Raw genomic sequence first — 23,192 nt, 5'->3', positions numbered from 1 at the left:
CAGACAGAATATTACGTTCAGAAAAGATGACAAAAAGAAGAAAAACATCCATAAACCTGACTACAGTAGTCCTATGTTGGCTAAAAAAATTAAAATAAACAGTAGACGTCCGCTGTAGTGAGTACGGGATGTAACGAGAACTCTGTTATAACGTCAGCCTTTTCTGTCCCTTCAAAATTCCTATATTAAACTGTGTATTATCCTTCGGTTGCAGAGATAGCCCTATCACTGATGCATCCGTTATTACGAGCGATTAAGCGTGCACGATTTATTCCACTGACAATATTAATGCACCCAGCCATTACATTGCATGCGATCGACCATCTTTGGTATTGTTCCTTCACTATATCCACTAAAGAGCTCTCTCGTCGACATTCGAAGGCGATGTCACAATCCATTAGTAATACCCGTCAACTGCTGTTTTCTAAAGAAAAAAGAAAATGAAAGAGAACATGTTTTTGTAATAAATGTATAAATAACGTATCCAATAGCAGTTGTTAACTCATTAAAAATAAAGACTGAAGTAAACTAGCACTTAATTTTGATGTGATGATGATGATGATGCTTGTTGTTTAAAGGGACCTAACATCTGCGCTTAATTTTAATGCTAAATACTGCAATTAAGTAAGAATGGGATACGCCTCAAGATATGGCAGAGTGCATCTTTTATTTCGGAGGTTAGTTTATATTTTCTCACGTCTGGTTAAATTTCGGAAAGGTTATTTTCATGTAAATTTATAGCGAGAAGGTGCTACTGGTGCTTGAAATATGTTTTTATGATACATATAGTATGGTTTAGTTAGGTTAGGTGATGCTGTTTGAATAAAAAACTGAAGCGTTTGATACAAAATGCGATCAGTCATCTTCGGAACGGTATCGTTTTCTTACTACGTGCACTTGCGAGCTCTCTTGTAGACATTCGAAGGTGATGTTGAAGTTGATTAGTAATACCTGTCAACTGCCATTCCGTAAAGAAAATCGGAAAGGTAAGAGAACAAAGGTTAAGTAAAAGATTGCTTAATTTTAATACTCTACACTGAAATTAAGAATGTGACACACCTCAAGATATGGTAGAGCGCATCACTGATTTCAAGGTTAGATTATATTTTCTCGCACCTGGTTACATTTCGGAAAGGCTATTATCATGTAAATTTATAGCGAGAAGGTTATGATTTCTCTACTAGTGCTTAAAATATGTTTTTATGTTACATACAGTACGGTTAAGTTAGGTGACGCTGTTTGAATAAGAAAACTGAAACATTTGCCACAAAATGAGATCAATCAGCGAACCATACTGTTTTCTCGCTATGTACACTTGCAAGCTCTCTCATCGACATTCGAAGGCGATGTTGGAGTCGATTAGTAATACCCATCGACTGCTATTCTCTAAAAGAAAATTCAAAATGAACAGAGCAAGAATTCTGAAGGGAACCATCCCAGAAGAAAACTTTAATCTTTCTTATACATTTTAGGGTATTTGAAATAATCTACATTTAGCTACTAGGGAAATGGTTTGGCAAAGATATAGACAGAAAATTGATCACGGACATGTTACGAGGTTAGAGTTATGGAATTTACCTGGAGTTAAAATGGGAAACAACAGGAAATATTTCAGTAATGTCCGACAGTAGGTATGGTGTCCGTAGCATCTTCTGGCAGTAAAACGTAAGTTACATACACAATGGTGCATGCTAAACAAAAGCATTTGTTCTAACTGTAACAGAATACAGTACTTCAGGCTTCATTCTGTATTTTTTTAAATTGTTAAACTATGTACGGATAATCCACAAACCAGATGATCGGGAGTTTGCTGTATATATATATATATATATATATATATATATATTTGGCATTAATGAAATAGAGATGAAAATTACCTACTAACAATTATTAATTTAGTGTTTAATAGTTTAGTAATAATATACTAATAATTCTACTAAGAATTTTTGTTTTACAATACAGTTATTCTAACCGTGTATTCTTCCTCTTCTTGAAAAAGGTCACCTTGGAACATGCAGAATCAACTTTTTTCGACCTTTCTTCTTGTCCAGTAGTTCTTCATTCTTAAGGGCTGTGTAAGTTCCGCTAAGTAAAGTAACTCGTGCAGCTATTTTCAGGCACACCCCCAATGGAGGTGAGCTGCATGTACCATTTCAACTACATACCAGCCCTCCTGTCATTCTTAAATTTATGGCAGTACCAGGAATCGAACTCAGGTCCCCGAGGACGGCAGCTAATTACACTAACCGTTACGCTATGGAGGCGGACTCCGTTCCACTGACCATTTACCTTATATAGGTTCCCGTTCATCTTCCCCAAATCCCCACGTTTGGACTATAATTCCAATTTCATTCCGATTTAGTAGATTTAGTGATTCTATTTCAATAAGGTTTTTCTCCATTAGTTTACACCACTTCGGTCTAGTGGCCTGTTTTGCAGAAATTTGTAAATTTTATGGGAAAGTCTGGGAGAGTCCATTCTTTCTCAATCCCCTGCAAATTACAATTTTTACAGTCACATCATATCTGTGATTTTGGAAACACAATATATTTCACAATTGGATTTAGGGTAATGAATAGCATTTTTAACTCTTGGCTGTAAGATTTTTGTCATAATTTTTCGTTCTTTAATCTCTAATTGTTCCTTTAATTCTTTCTGTTGCAGACTGAGGGTAACTGAAACATACAGTGCCTCTGGTTTAATCATTGTTATGTAATGTTGAATCTTACTGTCCCAGGAGAGGTACTGTTTCTCCTAAGCAGTTTTTGTTAGATGGAAACTGCTTTCCATCTTCTAAATTCTTGATATTATGGATTTCTTTTCATTAGCATTCTCTATAATCCATTTGCCTAGGTATTTAAATTCCTTCACTCTGAAGATGCTATCAGTACCAATGTTAATTTCCAGTGGCAGTGTTGATGTCAGTCATAATTTTTTTAAATATGATTTTTGAAGTCCAATTTTCATTGCTTGTTCTTGTAGAATAGCAAGTTGTTTTCTGTGCATCTGGGATGTTTTTGGCAATTGGTGCCTTATCATCAACAAAGGCTAAACAGTCGCTTTTAACACCTTTAATCTTTAGTCCTGAATGGTGAACCTGCTTTTCTTCATTTTCTGACCACTTTTTTCAAAAGCACAACTGCAAAGTAATGGAGAGAGACCCTCCACTTGTGGAACTTCTGTGTTTGTTTGAAATTCGCAACTAAATTTATCCATTAACTTTATCTTACCTATTGTTTCAGAGAGCATTTCCTTAGTAATTTTTCTTGTTTATTTTATTAAGTCGAAATTCTGTTAAGACATTGAGAAGTGGTCTATGATCTATGCTGTCATATGCATTTTTGAAATCACAAAATGTGGTAACGTATTTTTTATTGGCTGTGTTATGAAAATAAGACAATGAGTTTTTCAAGTTAAGAATTTGCTCTACATGTGACCTCCATCAATAGAGGAAGTAGTAGTTTGCAGAAGAGAGAGAACCTGATAGTTATTGGGAACTGTCTAATTTAATTTTTTTGTCCATTGGGTGCAATGAGTATGGTATGAAAATTAGCTTCTCGAAGACTAAATTGATGTCAGTAGGTAAGAAATTCAACAGAATTGAATGTCAGATTGGTGATACAAAGCTAGAACAGGTCGATAATTTCAAGTATTTAGGTTGTGTATTCTCCCAGGATGGTAATATAGTAAGTGAGATTGAATCAAGGTGTAGTAAAGCTAATGCAGTGAGCTCGCAGTTGCGATCAGCAGTATTCTGTAAGAAGGAAGTCAGCTCCCAGACAAAACTATCTTTACATCGGTCTGTTTTCAGACCAACTTTGCTTTACGGGAGCGAAAGCTGGGTGGACTCAGGATATCTTATTCATAAGTTAGAAGTAACAGACATGAAAGTAGCAAGAATGATTGCTGGTACGAACAGGTGGGAACAATGGCAGGAGGGTATTCGGAATGAGGAGATAAAGGCTAATTTAGGAATGAACTCGATGGATGAAGCTGTACGCATAAACCGGCTTCGGTGGTGGGGTCATGTGAGGCGAATGGAGGAGGATAGGTTACCTAGGAGAATGTTATGGAGGTTAAGAGAAGTAGAGGGAGACCAAGACGACGATGGTTAGACTCGGTTTCTAACGATTTAAAGATAAGAGGTATAGACCCCCTCGTGTGTGCTTCTACAATTGTAGGGGGCTAACCTTGGTTACCCTCTTCAATTGAAGATCCTCTTCGCGGTGAGGGGGACTAGTAGCTCCTTTCTTGCGATGCCGAATGAAGCCCTATTGGGTAACCGTTCGCATACAAGGAGGAGGAAGCTAAAGCACCGCCCAACCCTAAGGTGTAACGCGACCCGTGCCGATGGGGTGCATGGCACATGGGAGATGTGTCTTGAACGGAGCCTTCGAGATACTTGGCGCCCTCTCGAAGTAAGTAGCCTTACCCAGGTATGCGGGGCTCTGCCTGGGCGGACATATATTTCCCTAGCTACTCGTGGGACCTACATGAGTTCCGTAGCCACCCATAAACCGGAGAGCTCTTCTGGGGCCTCAGAGAGAAATACCAGCACAACAACAACCGAAGGGGACTCTTCGGAGATACCCTCGGACAGTTCGACTTCAATAGTTAGAGGGCTCACTCAAGAGGTGGGCAATCTGCAGGTGAAGAAGAAGAGGAAACAGCGCTCTGGCGCTGAAAAGAGGAGATCCAAGAAGGCCTTAAAGGCCCGGGAGCAGGCCAAAGAAGGCCTAACTCCTGGGGCTGAGGGGACTTCTACTACCACAACAGCGACAACAGTGGCGGGACCCTGAAAAGGGCTCTGCTTCTAGGGCACAGAGGACCCCACCCACTAAGATGCCAGCGGGGAAACGACTTCTGTCGCGGGCAACCCCAGAAGAAGATCGGCAGACCCGCAAGAGACCCGAAGTGGAGTACGCCAGGATAGCTAAAGCTGGGATCAGGATGGCCATAGTACCTGTGGAATATCCTGACCAGCAGCTATCCGAAAAACAGGTGGAAGCTGTGGAAGAGGCTATCACCAATCTGATAGACGAGCTTCCGGAGCAGGGGCCCATTAAGCCTCAGTTCCTGGACTGCTATCTGTCAAGGGGTGCGGCCGTCGTCATAGCGGAGAACAATGAAACTGTAGCATGGCTTTCTAGCCTTGTTACAGGTATACAACCGTGGGAAGGAGCCAGGCTCACAATTGTGGGCATGGACAAACTCCTTTCCTACAAGAGAGTCATGGTCTGGATACCAGGACAACCAAAGGACAATAACGTCCTTTTGGGAAGAATGGCACGCCAGAACCATGGCTTAAATCCCGCCAGCTGGAGGGTCTACGACCGCAAGGAGGAGAAGAGAGGCGTCCGCCTTGTGGTCAGCATGGACTCCAGGGATGGGGAGAAAGTGGTGGGGAAGAAGATCTTCTGCGGGGTGCATGTGGCTACCTTCACATTAGTGGAGGGCAAGCGTGACAAGCAGAGGACCAACCCCACCACAGATAAAACCGAGACCAGCAGGGGCGAAGAGCTGGAGCCCGGACAGGAACCGGGGCCAGCCAAGCCCCAGGATCCATCGCGGGAGACGGAGCTGCAAGTTCCGGAGACCGCATAAGGTAAAGTATTCTATGAAAGTAAAGAATGATTACTTTCATACAAGCAAATATACAACATTGTATAGCGGCCTCTAGGGTACTTAATAGAAGTATCCAGAAAGGCGGGTTTTCGGTCGCCCTGATACAAGAACCCTGGCTTAGACAGGGACATATCATGGGACTAAATTGTGCAGGTTTCACTCTATTCAGTGGAATAGCAGAGAAGCCTAGAGCATGTATACTAGTTAAGGATCATAACGCTTGGGCTATACCGGGTTTCATTACTAGAGACCTAGTAGCAGTCCTAATGAGATATGAAGAGGGCGGACAGCCAAGAGACTTGGTTGTCTGTTCTGCATATTTCCCAGGAGACTCTGAATCTCCACCCCCGCCGGAGGAGTTCAAGAGACTGGTGATATACTGTAGGAAACAAGGATTAAACCTCGTAGTAGGATGTGATGCCAATGCTCATCATAGCATTTGGGGAAGTAAAAATACAAACCAAAGGGGAGAGCACCTCATAGAATTTCTATGTACAACTGATCTTGAGATCATGAATATTGGTGATACCCCTACCTTCATTAATAATAGGAGCGAAGGGATCATAGATCTTACCCTGGGTACCATGGGAATCATGCAGGAATTTAAAGACTGGAAGGTCTCTTTGGAGCCTTCCTTGTCAGATCATAGACACATTGTGTTTTATATAGAGGGCTCCATCGAGATCCCGTCTTACAGAAACCCTAGACGAACCGATTGGATATCTTTTAGGGAGGACGTGAGGAGGGGACTGGAGGGAGGACCCTCAAATATAATTAAAAACAAAGAGGAGCTGGAGCTCAGTGTGAGTTTTCTCACACGGACACTGGTTACCTCTTATGAATTAAACTGCCCTATTGTTAAGGCAAAAAGAGTAACAGGAAGCTTCAAGTGGAATAGTTATCTTGAACACCTGAGGAGAAATACATGAAGGCTCTGGAATAAATACAGGGAACTTCAGGATCAAGAAAGCCTAGATTCTTACAAAGAATCACAAAGAAGGTACAAGTCAGAAGTCAAGAAGGCTTCTAGGAAATCTTGGAGACAATTTTGTGACTCCATTGAAAGCCAACATGAAGCGGCAAGGCTTCATAAAATTTTAACCTTGGATAGAAGGGCAAGGCTGGGCTCACTGGAGACTCCTTCTGGTGGATACACATCCACAGAGGGGGAGACCCTGAGCTTACTGCTTGATGCCCACTTTCCAGGTTCGGTAATCACGAATAGTGAGGTAGAATCGAGCGGATCCTTCAGACCCGATAAAAGTGGCTGGAGGGAAGCCGCAGAGATTGTTACCCCAAGAAGGGTTAAGTGGGCATTAGAATCCTTTGCCCCTTACAAAAGCCCAGGTGTGGATGGGATCTTACCGGCGCTTCTTCAGGAGGCGGGGGGGGGGGGGGGGGGGGGGTCCTTATACCATACCTGGTCAGAATCTTTAGAGCCTGTCTCACTATGGGGTACGTGTACTCCTTGTGGCGTCAGGCGAAGGTGGTATTTATACCTAAACCCGGAAGGTCTTCATATACTAGACCTAAGGATTATAGACCCATTAGTCTAACGTCTTTTCTACTTAAGACCTTGGAAAGACTGGTGGATAGACATATCAGGGAGAAAGTATTAAGAGACTTTCCCCTGCATTCTCATCAACATGCATATCAACCAGGGAAGTCGGTTGAGACGGCACTACACCAGCTGGTTTCTAGGCTGGAGAGTGCCTTGGATCAGCAACAACTTGCTATGGTTGTATTCCTAGATATAGAAGGGGCCTTTAACTATACATCTTTGGGCTCCATAGAACGTAGTCTAGAGAGAAGAGGAGTGAGCAGTATGCTCATAAAATGGATTATGGCCTCACTGCAGGGCCGTCAAGTTCTGTTTACTCTCAACGCTGTAATGTTGAGAGCTAATATAGACAGGGGGTGTCCACAGGGAGGAGTATTATCACCAACATTATGGTGTCTGGTAGTGGACGAACTACTTACCAGGTTAAATGTTGGAGGAATATACGCCCAAGGCTATGCAGACGACATAAGCCTGATGGCGGTAGGAAATTTCCCCAGTACAGTTTCCGAACTCGTACAGAGCTCTCTACGTAGGGTGGAAAGATGGTGTCACGAGACAGACTTGTCGGTTAATCCCGATAAGACGGAGCTCGTGGTATTTACCAGGAGGAGGAGGCTAGACGGACTGTCAGAGCCTTTCCTATTCGGAAAAAAATTAGTTAAGACAACCTCGGTTAAGTACCTAGGGGTAATCCTTGAGGCAAGACTGAGTTGGAAGAAACATATAGATCATAAGGTGGATAACGCTCGCAAGATTATGTGGGCCTGTCGCAGGGCCGTCGGGAAGACCTGGGGCCTAAGACCTAGGGTGGTCCAGTGGCTCTATATCTCCATTGTACGGCCCACGATCACCTATGCATCCATAGTCTGGTGGCCAGGCTCAGAGAGTAAAACTGTGAGCACCAAGTTAAACAGTGTCCAAAGACTTGCGTGTCTAGGAATAACAGGGGCACTGGATACTACACCATTATGTGCAATGGAGGCCATCCTAGGTTTTCCCCCCTTACATTTATATGTTAAGGTAATAGCGGGAATGAGTGCCTATCGCCTTTGGTCACTCGGAGGATGGTCCTTCAAAAACCCGAATAGAGGTCATGCCTCTATTCTTACAAGGCTTCACCAGACTTGCCCTATGACAATGATGATCGGGGATCTGATGAAGCCTAGCTTTAATTTGAATTATAAATTCACAGTGGTGATACCCACAAGGCAGGAGTGGGCCGCGGACGCTGGGGCCCGTCTTAAGTCTGGGGGCTGTACATGGTACACAGATGGCTCGCGGACGGAGGCGGGCACAGGCGCCGGGGTCTGGGGGCCTAAGACAAGGCTCTCCCTTCCTATGGGTAAATATGCTACTGTTTTCCAGGCTGAAGTATACGCAATACTAGCCTGTGCTTTAAATATATGGAAAATGCCTGGACACAGAAGACACATCACTATATGTAGTGATAGATAGGCAGCGTTAAAAGCACTATGTGCAGTTAAAACAACATCAAAACTGGTATGGGAATGCCAAAGGATGTTAGATCAGCTGTGTGAGCTTAGCTCAATTACCTTATTATGGGTTCCTGGGCACACAGGAATCAGTGAAAATGAAGAAGCTGACAAACTAGCAAAACAGGGCTCAATGGGTTCCTTTACAGGACCAGAGCCCTTCCTGGGAGTGTCACTCCGAAGTGTGAGACTGGCAATATCCCAATGGATAAACCAGTCTCACCTAGATATTTGGAAGAGGTTAACCATAGCAAGACAGGCACGTGAACTTATCAAAGGGCCTAGTCAAAGCTATAAAAAGGTCCTAACGAATTTGAATAGGACCAGAATGAGAATGGTAGTTGGACTGTTAACAGGCCACAATACCTTACAGAGACACCTACACATCATGAAAATCACCCAGGATCCGATGTGTAGAAGATGCGGTAAGGAGGAGGAGACCTCCGTGCATGTGTTATGTCAGTGCGAGGCTTTTGCAAGCACTAGACATCGATACCTGGGCTCACACTTCGTGAGCCTGGAGGACATCAGGAACGCCAAAATCCGGACACTGGTATCCTTTATAGGAGCACTAGGGCTGGACTAGGCAAACCCGTTCAAGGGGCACAAAGGGTCTTCATAGACCTACGTGTGGAGCTCTGCGAAAACAGGGCTCACCCATTTCTTATCTATCTATCTATCTAAGAGGTATAGAACTAAATGAGGCCACAACACAAGTTGCAAATCGAGGACTGTGGCGACGTTTAGTAAATTCTCACAGGCTTGCACACTGAACGCTGAAAGGCATAACAGTCTATAATGATAATGTATGTATGTATGTATGTATGTATGTATGTATGTATGTCCATTGGGTGTGTGTTTGCTGTTTTCCAAACTGTAGAAATTTTTTGATTTTGCCAAATTTCCAGTAAAATTCCATAAAGTTTCATGATGAAAATCACTCCTGCATTTTTCCACACTTCTGCAGTTATTTGGTCTTCCCCTGCAGCTTTGATGTTTTTTAGCTATTTAATGATCCTTAATTTTTTGGACATTTAGTGGGATTGAATTTGGATTACTTTCCAGAAATATAAACTGAAACTAACACACACAGCAGACGAACTACAGTTACAGAATAGGGGGAAAATTCTAGGCTTTAAATTGGTAGCGTCTATCAACAAAATTATGGCCTTGCAACTTATGTCAGGAATGATATAACAAATTACCAATTACTATCAGTAAACTCTGAAAATGACATTTTTACTACTACAGTTAACATTCAAAACTTGACAATAGTTAATGTGTACAAGCCACCAGATATTACTTGGCCTAATCCTCCTATACCTTTTCTGCAGTATCCTACTATATATCTCGGTAATTTAAACAGTCATCATCATCTTTGAGGATATAACAAGGATGACTAATGGTGAAGTTCTTACGGACTGGATGGAAACTGAAAATTTGAATCTGATTTTTGATGCTAAGGACCTGCCTACCTTTCAATCAGCTCGCTGGTCTCTAGGCTACATCCCAGATCTTTGTTTCACAAATCAGCTTCATAATTCACACTTCGACGTACAGTGCTCAACGATTTCCCACATAGTCAACATAGGCCTGTTCTCTTGGAGGTTGGGATGTCTTTACCAGTTGTTCGATCACATCCTAAACCGAGGTGGAACTTCAAGAAAGCCAACTGGTCTGAATTTGCAAAGCAAACAGACTCCAATATAAGATGGATCAAACCAACATACAACAACTACAGCAGATTTGTAGGGGTTATAAAAGGTGCAGCGAGATGATGCATCCCTAGAGGATATCGTAAGGAGTATATCCCTGGCTGGAGTTCAGAGAGTGAGGAATTACTACGAGAATATGAAGAACATCCTAATTCCGACAATGCAGCTGGTCTCCTCCAATCCTTGGATGAGAGTCGAAGAAGGATCTGGCATGAAACAGTGGAATCCCTAGATTACACTCATTCTAGCAGAAAGGCCTGGTCTATAATTAGCAAATTGGATTCTTCAAACCCTGCAACTAAGAGATCAAAAACAGCCATCAATCTGAATGATTTTGCTAATCATCTACTATCAGTTTCCAAAAACACAAAAGACAAGCAAACCAAAAAGGATATCAAATTAAAATTGAACATCAAGAAAAGAGCAGCGCCGCAGTTTTCTGAATTCTCTACTCCATTCAAAGAAGGGGAAACTAAAGCCACAATAAAAAGTATGAAACTTGGAAAAGCTGCAGGATTTGATGGAATTTATCCTGAATTTTTGGCTCACTGCGGACCAGCCACAATAAAATGGTTAACCAACTTCTTCACTAATATTCTGCAAACTGGAAACATCCCACCTCTGATGAAGAAAACAAAGATAATAGCCATACTGAAACCAAATAAAGATCCATCTAAAGTGGAAAGCTACCGTCCAATAGCACTTCTAAGTGTTACATATAAACTCCTTGAGCGACAGATCTACAATAGAATTTATGAAACAATCAACAGCTACATTCCTATAGAGCAAGCAGGATTTAGACCTGGAAGAAGTTGTAATGATCAAGTACTGTCTCTCACCACATATATCGAAAATGGATATGAGAGGAAGTCAGTAAGCGTAGCTGCCTTTTTGGATGTATCAGCTGCCTATGATACTGTCTGGCGAGAAGGACTCCTAAAATTTTTGAGTGTGATCCCATGTCGTAAACTTACGGCCTTACTTAGCAATATGCTCAGTAATAGGTACTTCCAGATCTACGCTGATATTGACAGTGTTTAAATTAAACGATGGTTTACCTCAAGGATCAGTCCTCGCCCCCATTCTTTTCAGTCTGTACATATACGACCTCCCAGACACATCATCAAGAAAATTCATTTATGCTGATGACATTTGTTTGGTGACTCAGTGCTCCAACTTTTATGATGCTGAAACAACTTTAGCCACTGATCTGGAAGTATGCCTTGGATGCATACTTCAAGAAATGGTGCCTTCACCTAAATCCTCAAAAAACAATTATATCTACATTCCACTTACACAAGAGAAAGTCTAATTACAAACCAACAATAAAATTCCGAGGTCAAGTATTGCCGTTCTGCAGTACACCAAAATACTTTGGAATAACACTTGATAGAACTTTGAATTTCAAGCAACATCTCTCAAATGTAGCTGCTAAAGTAAAAACTAGAAATAATATTCTTCAGGAACTTGCTGGTACATCATGGGGAGCCAATACTCATGTTCTAAGATCAACAGCATTAGCCTTATCAAATTCTGTTGCTGAATACTGCTGCCCCTCTTGGATCAATAGTGTTCACACAAAGAAGATAGATGTACAACTCATAGTGCAGCTCTCATAGTGCATTGGCACTGCTGGTGGCTTCAAGTAGCCTATGCAGTGGCCTCCATGGTATGCACTAGCCTTGCGTCTTGGGTGGTGTGCTAAGTCCCAACTGACGAGCCTAGCTTAGCACGCGAGGGCGAAACGCAGGCAACCAACAATGAGTTGGCTGGAAGATTTATAATGTCCAATAACGGACCATTATATTGGTATTATAAATTTGCTCATTCAGGACAAATATTTTAGGTTCCCTATGGGAATCAACATCTACATCATTTGATGGCCAGGCAGGCATCAATTTTTGGAAATGAGACATAGCTCTCATAGTGCACTGGCACTGCAGGTGGCTTCAAGTAGCCTATGCAGTGGCCTCCACGGTATGAACTAGCCTTGCGTCTTGGGTGGTGCGCTAAGTCCCAACTGACGAGCCTAGCTTAGCTCGCGAGGGCGAAACGCAGGCAACCAAGAATGAGTTGGCTGGAAGATTTATAATGTCCAATAACGGACCATTATATTGGTATTACATACCACTTAGTCGAGCAGCTCGTCTCCTTTCTACCAAGTCTTCCCAGCCCAAACGTTGCAAAATTTTTGTCACGCTACTCTCTTGTCGGAAATCGCCCAGAACAAATCGAGCTGCTTTTCTTTGGATTTTTTCCAGTTCCTGAATCAAGTAATCCTGGCAAGGGTCCCATACACTGGAACCATACTCAAGTTGAGGTCTCACCAGAGACAAATATGCTCTCTCCTTTACATCCTTACTACAACCCCTAAATACTCTCATAACCATGTGCAGAGATCTGTACCCTTTATTTACAATCATATTTATGTGATTACCCAAATGAAGATCTTTCCTTATATTTATACCTAGGTATTTACAATGATCCCCAAAGGGAACTTTCACCCCATCAACGCAGTAATTAAAACAGAGGACTTTTCCTATTTGTGAAACTCACAACCCGACTTTTATCCCCATTCAGTGTAACAGCAGAATGGAGACAGCGATGGGAACAATGTCCACCCACTAACGCCTTTCTGATTAAAGACATAACGAAGAAAGTGCCAGGTTTCGATCTTCCTCGACATGAGTGGTCAAAACTCAACCGTTTCAGAACAGGCCACGGCAGGTGCCGATATATGATGAAAAAGTGGGGATATTGTGAAAGTGCTGCGTGTGAGTGTGGTGCTGAGAAGCAGACATTGCTTCATGTTGTTGAGAGCTGTCCACTGTCAGCATTTAAGGACGGTTTACGGACTCTGCATGAATTGACACCAAGTGCAGTGAACTGGTTGTCGAAGCTGGACATTCTAGTTTAATTACCTCTATATTTTAATTTGTATGTTAATTGTATATTTTTACAGATTATGCTTGTAAATGCCAGACAATAATAATAATAATAATAATAATAATAATAATAATAATAATAATAATAATCCCCATTTATCATCATACGGACTCTGCATGAATTGACACCAAGTGCAGTGAACTGGTTGTCGAAGCTGGACATTCTAGTTTAATTACCTCTATATTTTAATTTGTATGTTAATTGTATATTTTTACAGATTATGCTTGTAAATGCCAGACAATAATAATAATAATAATAGTAATAATAATAATAATAATAATAATAATAATAATAATAATAATAATAATAATAATAATCCCCATTTATCATCATACCATTGCCTACTGCCCATCTCACAACATTATCGAGGTCATTTTGCAGTTGCTCACAATCTTGTAACTTATTTATTACTCTGTACAGAATAACATCATCTGCGAAAAGCCTTATCTCTGATTCCACTTCTTTACACATATCATTGATATATATAAGAAAACATAAAGGTCCAATAATACTGCCTTGAGGAATTCCCCTCTTAATTTTTACAGGGACAGATAAAGCTTCACCTACTCTAATTCTCTGAGTTTTATTTTCTACAAACAGAGCCACTCATTCAGTCACTCTTTTGTCAAGTGTAATTGCACTCATTTTGGCCAGTAGTTTACCATGATCTACCCTATCAAATGCCTTAGATAAGTCAATCGCAATACAGTCCAACTGACCTCCTGAATCCAGGACATCTGCTATATCCTGCTGGAATCCTACAAGTTGGGCTTCAGTGGAATAACCTTTCCTAAACCCAAACTGCCTTATGTCAAACCAATTATTAATTTTGCAAACATGACTTATATAATCAGAAAGAATGTTTTCCCAAAGCTTACATACAATGCATGTCAAACTGACTGGCCTGTAATGTTCAGCTTTATGCCTATCACCCTTTCCTTTATACACAGGGGCTACTATACCAACTCTCCATTCATTTGGTAAAGTTCCTTTATGCAAACAAAAATCAAACAAGTACTTCAGATATGGTACTATAACCCAACCCATTGTCTTTAGTATATCCCCTGAAACCTTATCAATTCCAGCTGCTTCTCTAGTTTTTAACTTTTGTATCTTACTGTAAATGTCACTGCTGTCATAGGTAAATTTTAATACTTCTTTAGTATTAGTCACCTCCTCTATCTGGACATTATCCTTGTAACCAACAAACTTTACATACCGCTGACTGAATACTTCTGCCTTTTGAAGATCCTTGCATACACACTAACCTTGTTCATTAATGATTCCTGGAATGTCCTTCTTGGAACCTGTTTCTGCCTTAAAGTACCTATACATACTCTTCCGTTTTTCACTAAAATTAGTGTGGCCACCAATTATGCTTGCCATCATGTTATCCTTAGCTGACTTCTTTGCTAAATTCAATTTCCTAGTAAGTTCCTTCAATTTCTCCTTACTTCCACAGCCATTTCTAACTATTTCTTTCCAACCTGCACCTCCTTCTTAGTCTCTTTACTTCCCTGTTATAATATAGTGGATCTTTACCATTCCTTACCACCTTTAAAAGGTACAAACCTATTTTCACATTCCTCAACAATTGCTTTAAACCCATTCCAGAGTCTGTTTACATTTTTATTTACCGTTTTCCACCGATCATAGTTGCTTATTAAAAACTCCCTCATGCCTCTTATCAGCCATATGGTACTGCCTAACAGTCCTAATTTTAATCTCTCCCTTTCTTTCACATTTATTTTTAATTACCACAAAAACAGCTTCGTGATCACTAATACCATCTATTACTTCGGGTTCTCAAGAGAGGTCATCTGGTTTTACCAACACCACATCCAGAATATTCTTCCCTCTAGTTGGTTCCATCACTTCCTGAATCAGGTGCCCTTCCCATATTAACTTATTTGCCATTTGTTGGTCATGCTTCCTGTCATTCACATTACCTTCCCAATTGACATTTGGTAAATTGAGATCACCCGCTATGATCACGTTCCTTTCCTTATCGCTTCCCACATAGCTGATTATCTTATCAAATAATTCTGGATCAGCATCTGCGCTACCCTTTCCTGGTCTGTACACTCCAAAGATATCTAGTTGCCTATTATCTTTAGAAATGAGCCTTACCCCTAGAATTTCGTGCTTGTCATCTTTAACTTTTTCGTAGCTTACAAATTCTTCTTTCACGAGAATGAATACTCCCCCTCCTACCTTTCCTATCCGATCTCTACGATACACCCTCCAGTTCTGTGAGAATATTTCTGCATCGATTATATCATTTCTCAGCCATGATTCAACTCCTTTTACAATATCTGGTAAGTATATATCTATTAATTACTTAATTCTATTCCTTTCTTTACAATACTTCTACAGTTGAGCACTAACAGTTTTATGTCATCCCTACTTGATTTCCACTTAGATGTAGTTGGTATAAGTACGTTGGCAGGAAGAACAGAATTTTTGGTATATAGATAGAAGATTTAATACAATATGTAAAAGGTGACGAGAATCTAATTGTGATGGGAGACTGGAATGCAGCGGTAAGCCAAGAAGGAGAAGGTAATACAGTAGGAGAATTCGGATTGGGACAAAGGAAAGAAAGAGGAAGTCGGCTGGTTGAATTCTGCACTGATCATAATTTAGTCCTTGCCAATACTTGGTTCAAACACCACAAACGGCAGCTGTAGACGTGGACGAGACCTGGAGACACTGGAAGGTATCAAACAGACTTCATTACGATTAGGCAGAGATTCAGAAACTAGGTGTTGGATTGCAACATTTTCCCAGGAGCAGACGTGGACTCTGACCACAACTTGGTCATGAAATGCCATCTGAAGTTGAAGAAATTGAAGAAAGGAAGGGATGCAAGGAGATGGGATCTAGACAAGTTGAAAGAAAAGAGTGTGAGGGATTGTTTCAAGGAACATGTTGCACAAGGAATAAATGAAAAGGTTGAAGAAAACAACAGAGGAAGAGTGGATAGTCATGAAAAATGTCAGTAGGGTTGCTGAGGAAATGTTAGGAAGGAAGAAAAGATCAACTAAGAATCAGTGGATAACTCAGGAAATACTAGACCTGATTGATGAACGATGAAAATACACAAATGCTAGAAATGAAGAGGGCAGAAAAGAATACAGGTGATTAAAGAATGAAGTGGATAGAAAGTACAAGGTAACTAAGGAAGAATGGCTAAAGGAGAAGTGCAAGGATGTCGAAGGTTGTATGGTCCTAGGAAAGGCAGATGCTGCATACAGGAAAATCAAGGAAACCTTTGGAGAAAGGAACTCTAGGTGTATGAATATTAAGAGCTCAGATCGAAAGCCACTTTTAGGGAAAGAAGACAAAGCATAAAGATGGCAGGAACATATCCAACAGTTGTATCAAGGTAAAGATGTAGATGATTTGGTTCTGGAACAAGAAGAGGCTGTTGATGCCGATGAAATGGGAGACCCAATTTTGAGATCAGAGTTTGACAGAGCTGTGAGAGACCTAAATAGGTTGGTATTTGCTTTACGTTGCACCAACACAGCTAGGTCTTCTGGCGACAATGGGACAGGAAAGGCCTACGAATGGGAAGTGGCCATGGCCTTAATTAAGATACAGCCCCAGCATTTGCCTGATGAGAAAATGGGAAACCACGGAAAACCATCTTCAGCGCTGCCGACAGTGGGATTCGAACCTACTATCTCCCGAATGCCAGCTGACAGCTGCGCGTCCCTAAACGCACGGCCAACTTGCCCAGTGACCTAAATAGGAACAAGGCACCTGGAATTGATAACATTCCCTCTGAATTACTGACTGCCTTAGGAGAAACCAGCATGACAAGGTTATTCCATTTAGTGTGTAAGATGTATAAGACAGGAGAAGTGCCATCCGATTTTCGGCAGAATGTTGTCATACCTATTCCCAAGAAAGCCGGTGTTGACAAGTGTAAAAACTACAGCACCACTAGTTTAGTACCTCATGCCTGCAAAGTTTTAACACGTATTATTTACAGAAGAATGAAAAGACAAGTAGAAGGTGAATTGGGAGAAGATCAATTTGGCTTCAGAAGAAATGTAGGAACATGTGAAGCAATCCTGACTTTATGTCTGATCTTAGAGGATCAAATTAAGAAGGACAAGCCCGCGTACATGGCATTCATCGATCTAGAAAAGGCATTTGATAATATTGATTGGACCAAGCTATTTAAGATTTTGAAGGTGATTGGGATCAGATACCAAGAACGAAGAATTATCTACAATCTGTATAAAAATCAGTCTGCAGTGATAAGAATAGAGGGCTTTGAAAACGAAGCAGCAATCCAGAAAGGAGTGAGGCTTAGTTGCAGTTTGTCCCCCCGCTTCTTTTCAATGTTTACACAGAACAGACAGTAAAGGAAATCAAAGAGAAATTTGGGAAGGGAATCACAATCCAAGGAAAGGAAATCAAAACCTTGAAATTTGCCGATGATATTGTTCTTTTATCTGAGACTACAGAAGATCCCGAGAAGCTGCTGAATGGTAAGGACGAAGTCTTGGGTAAGGAGTACAAGATGCAAATAAGTAAGTCCAAAACAAAAGTAATGGAGTGCAGTCGAACGAAGGCAGGTGATGCAGGAAATATTAGATAAGGAAACGAAGTCTTAAAGGAAATAGATGAATATTGTTACTTGGGTAGTAAAATAACTAACGATGGCAGAAGTAAGGGCGACATAAAATGCAAACTAGCACAAGCAAGGAAGAGCTTAAGAAAAGAAATATGCTCACTTCAAACATTGATATGGGAATTAGAAAGATATTTCTGAAGACTTCCGTCTGGAGTGTGGCATTGTATGGAAGTGAAATGTGGATGATAACTAGCTCAGAAAGAAAGAGAATAGAAGATCTTGAAATGTGGTGTTACAGAAGAATGCTGAAGGTGATATGGGTGGATTGAATCACGAATGAACAGATACTAAATCGAATTGGTGAGAGGAGATCAATTTGGCTAAATTTAGTACAATTTACGAACTTCATTGTACAGATCTGTATCGATACAGTTAAAACTAAGAAACATGTTAGGTTTTTGGGTGGACCAAAACCTAACATTATTTTTTAGTTTTGTCTAAATTTGATGAGAAGAAGAGATAGAATGATAGGACACATCTTAAGACATCCAGGACTTGTTCAGTTGGTTTTTGAAGGAAGTGTAGGCGGTAAGAACGGTAGGGGTAGACCAAGGTATGAATATGACAAGCAGATTAAGGCAGATATAGGATGCGATAGTTACATAGAAATGAAAAGTTTAGCACAGGATACGGTGGCATGGAGGGCTGCATCAAACCAGTCTATGGACTGATGACTCAAACAACAATGTTCTCTTAAATTCCAACTTCATCTTCACATTATCATCATCCTACTTTTAAAAGCTCCACTCAAGCTTATTTTTCTACTAATTTCATTCCATGCCATCTCTTTACTATCGCTCAGTCGAGCAGTTAATCTACATACTCCCAAGTCTTCCCATTCAAAACTTTGCAACATCGGAATTCACTCGGAACAAATTGTGCTGCTTTCCTTTATCTTTTCCAGTTCTTATATCAAGCAAATTGGTGTGGGTCCCATACACTGGAACAATACTCTAATTGGAGTCTTACCACAGTCTTGCACACCTATCAATACTTACGCCAGTAACTTCCAATATTAATCTGCATGGAGTAAGTCTTTTCTTTTCTTCTCGCAGAGGACATTGTCGGGGCAGTGAACACATCTCTCTTCTAAAAGCATTTCCAAGTAAGATTTCCATAATTTCTATTAATGTTACTAAGGTGGAAGTTGCTGGCTTACTACGTACCTAGCTACTTAAAATGATCCCTGGAAGATACTTTCATTCAATCAACACAATAATTTAAACTGAGAGGACTTTTCCTCTTGATGAAACTTAAAATGGGTATGATGCGCAAAGGTATCACCGAGATATCACTATAAAATTTGTCACAAATGGAACATAACAATTGCTTTTACACATATCAAGTGAAAAATTCCTGGCACATTAAGAAATACCGTCGTTATTTGAGAAATATGAAAACATACTTAAGGCTTGTAGACAGGACTGGTTTATGTCGTATTCCGCTGCTGATGCCGTCTTTTGTTCTTTTCTTGAGGTCCAGGGCTAGCACCGAGGAATGCGAGTGCTATGTCTGTGGATTCTCATTATCTTTGTCCATTATGAGTAGAGCAGCTAGTTCAAAAAGCAAAATGGAGGTGAACAGTATTCATTTTTCGATGAGGCAAATGAACAGGTTATTGTTAAATTACAAGACCTTAAGCTATTGCCGAAGTAGCATGATCCCTGGACCAATAAATAACTTAATGAATCAGTTAGGGCACAAGTCCACAACTCGTCGTGATCAAAGAACTTCAGGGAACAAAGACATTACACACGAAATTGTTCAACGTGTGAGACAAAAGACATACGTGTGTCACTGTGAGCGTAACACCAAATGTACTTGTAAAGTGGTAAAGTACGCATACATAATATACTCCAAAAATGAAATATTTCTTAATGTGCCAGGAATTTTTCACTTGATATGTGTAAAAGCAATTGCTATGTTCCATTTGTGACAAATTTTATAGTGATATCTCGGTGATACCTTTGCGCATCGTACCCCTTAAAATTTGATTTCTGATCCCGTTTACCACCATACCACTGTCTGCTGTCCATCTCACAAAATTCGTGAGGTCTTTGTGTAATCACTCACAATCCTGCTACTTGTTCACTACTTTATACAGCATAACATCATCTGCAAAAAGCCTTATCTGTGATTTCCGTTCTTTATATATATATATGAGGAAATACAAAGTTACAATAAAACTGCCTTACTTATTTTCTAGTAATTGAGCCACCTATTCCATCATTCTTGTCTAGTTCAACAGTCACCATTTTTGTCAGCAGTCTCCAATGATCTGCCCCATAAAAAATATAAAAAAAAGCTTTGAACAGGTCAATAGGGATACATTCCATTTGACCTCCTCAATTTGAAATATCAGTTATAGCTTGCTGGAATCCTACAGATTATGCCTCATTGGAATAAAGTTTTCTAATACCAAATTGCCTTCTATCAAACCAGTAGTAATTTTGCAATATAATCACAAAGAATGCTCTCCCAGAGCTTACATGTAACACATCTCAAGCTGACTGGCCTGTAAGTATATGCTTTATGTTTATTACCCCCTTCCTTTGCACAAAGAAGCTAATACAGCAACTCTCCATTCATGATTACAGTAAAGAAGCCAACCATCACCAATTCACTTGTAGGCGCTCTGAAATGCTGTTAGATATATTCATTAGGGTACATTGAATGAGTAGAGGTGCGAAAATACTGTGTTCTTTGTACATTACTTAACATACCGCATCCAACTACCATTAAACACTACTTTGCCCTCTTCAAGTCTTAATATGTAAACTACTTTTGTTCATTCTTGATCCTTGGGATTTGTTTCTGTCTTAAAATATGAATTCGCCATAAGACCTATCTGTGTCGGTGCGACGTAAAGCTAATAGCAAAAAAAAATGTATGAATCATACCCTTCCATTTTTCCCTAAAATGTATGACTGGCAATTAAATTTGCCACTGTGCTGACATTTTTTGCTAAATTCAAATTCCTAGTAGGCCTCCTTCAATCTCTCCTATTTCCATTTCTTTCCAACCGGCACTTTCTTATTAATCTCTTTATTTCTCTGTTATGATACAGTGGGTTGTTTCCATTCCTTACCACATTTAAAGGTACAGTCATACTTGTTTTCACACTCATCAATAATCGCTTTAAACCCATCCAATAATCTGTTTACCCTTTGTATTTAGGCCTACTATTTTCCACCTATCATAATGACTTTTTTCAACTCCTCCATGCCTCTCTTATCAACCCTTAGTGTTCTACTTTACAGCCTTCCTTTCTACGCATTTATTTTTAACAATGACAAAAGCCGCGTTGTGGTCAATGATACCATCTATCCCTTCTTTCCTCTTCTGTTTTTTTTCAGGACCACATCTAGAATATTTTCCCCTCTAGTTGGTTCCATTAGCCTACTTTCTGATTTAGCTGTCCTTCCCAGATTAACTTATACCGCTTGTTGGTCGTGCTTTCTATCATTTGCTTTCACCCATTCTCACATCTTGAGATAGGGCCAACATAACAGTTTCAGCAAGTTCCATGTCTGGTTCAATAAGTGCTCCAATGCCCATCACCATACCACAGAGGCAACAGTGTGTCAAATGCAGTAAACCCATCTAGCTCCTAATCACAAGTGTCCAGCTTAACAGGCCACAGGGTGAGCAGAGAAAGAACCTCACTGTCAACAATACCTTCACCTATGTCTACAAAGGCTTTTAAGTCAGCACGCACGGCCTAGAGCAACTGTCTGGGACTGGAGATTCTGCACCGAGCAACACATGAGGAAGTAATTTAAATTATCTATGGAAAGCTCAAAAATTCTACGCAATTTCTCATTGCCATGAAGTATGTCAAAAGAGGGCAGAGAGAGCAATGATCATGTATACATACCGTACTGAAAAGGGAAATCTGTATAAATTATTAATAATTCATGAAACAGATAGTGCTCCCCGAACAAATGACAATTCCCTGAAATGATAATGAATCGTCATATCAATTAGGCTAAAGAGAAATATGATTGATAAAATCAATTCTATTGACCCTGAAATACTTTGGAATGTTTAAAGAAACTGAACCAAAAACAAATGAATCGGTAATACCTGCCATCCATAGTAGTAATTAAACTTGCGACGTGTCAGGGTATTGTCTTCTAATACAAACGTTGACCATACGTTTGGTAAATGGAAAGCTCTGTACCACGACCGACATACCATCGAGGCATAATATCGTTCTCGCATTGTCAGATATGAGAAGATTTCTTCGAGGAGGAGATCGGGCAGATTACACCACTGACTGTACTCGGCATCATCGTCGTTTTCTTCTTCCTCACAGTCAATGTACACCGCTACAACAGAATAAGCATAATAGGTAAGACCGGGTTAGACTAACTCCAAGTTTACAGTCAAAAGCTACTGTACACTACGGTCACAAGAATGAATGAATTGTGGCATATAATGGATAAATATCAGGTTAGAGTTAACTACGGTATTCTATTAAATAACATACCAGGCTTGTACTTAAGAATATCTGATAACATTACTGCGTACTTATTTACCTTCTTCATTTTCGTCTACTTTCCACACCGCTTTCAACATTCTGTGACTTATTTGTGCCAATAGGGCTATAACAAGAAATATTGAAGTGTAACACTTGTATAAAATAAATTATGTCTTTGCAGACATCTATAACATTAATTAGATACCTATATACTTAATAAAACTTTATTTTAACGCCTAACAGTGACATGTCGTACGTCTCAAAGAGATGGGTACGTCTTTCATTTGCTTTCGTCCATGGTCAATACCTATAGGCTAGTGATGGGTCGTTCATGAACGAACTGACTCTTTTGAACGACTCATTGGAGAGAGCTAGCTCTCTCAATGAGAGTCGACTCTTGTAAGAGCTAGCTCCCTCCTTGCTCCTTGAGAGCTAGCACGAGCCGACTCTTTTATCAATAGCTAGTCGTTCAATTACGAGTCGACTCTTGTATGAGCTAGCTCCCTCCTTGCTCCCTGAGAGCTAGCACGAGCCGACTCTTTTATCAGCAGCGACTCCAAGAAAGAGCTAGCTCGTCACATCGACTCTCGTTCATTTCTAGCCAATGCCATGCCTCAGATAATCACGTGACGTACTGAAGCAGCTCTCTTTTTTATAGGCTGCCCAGTGTAGCCTCTTCCCGCATTCAGTCAGTGCTCTGAGTGCAGTGGTTGTGGGC

At 40.5% G+C, this 23,192-nt stretch overlaps 1 protein-coding gene across 4 annotated transcripts in view; it reads right to left on the bottom strand.

Moving 5' to 3' along the window:
* The window catches only part of LOC136857708 (F-box only protein 39), a 131,897-nt gene extending 109,114 nt beyond the window's left edge, over positions 1-22,783 (bottom strand). For 2 of the 4 annotated variants that reach the window (XM_067136579.2, XM_067136576.2), the window contains exons 1-2: positions 22,533-22,777; positions 22,078-22,322 (exon numbers count right to left, since the gene is read on the bottom strand). In XM_067136579.2, the coding sequence (XP_066992680.1) occupies positions 22,078-22,322; positions 22,533-22,572 (285 nt within the window). In that variant the 5' untranslated portion in view covers positions 22,573-22,777. Of the gene's footprint in view, positions 1-22,077; positions 22,323-22,532 lie in introns of those variants that run through there. The other 2 variants (XM_068225284.1, XM_068225285.1) reach the window with 2 other exon arrangements.
* Positions 22,784-23,192: the final 409 nt, after the last annotated feature.

The sequence above is a fragment of the Anabrus simplex genome, chromosome 1 (assembly GCF_040414725.1).
Source record: "Anabrus simplex isolate iqAnaSimp1 chromosome 1, ASM4041472v1, whole genome shotgun sequence".
NCBI lineage: Eukaryota > Metazoa > Arthropoda > Insecta > Orthoptera > Tettigoniidae > Anabrus > Anabrus simplex.
The sequence above is the reverse complement of the archived record's forward strand: the minus strand, read 5'-3'. Positions and strand labels throughout refer to the sequence as shown.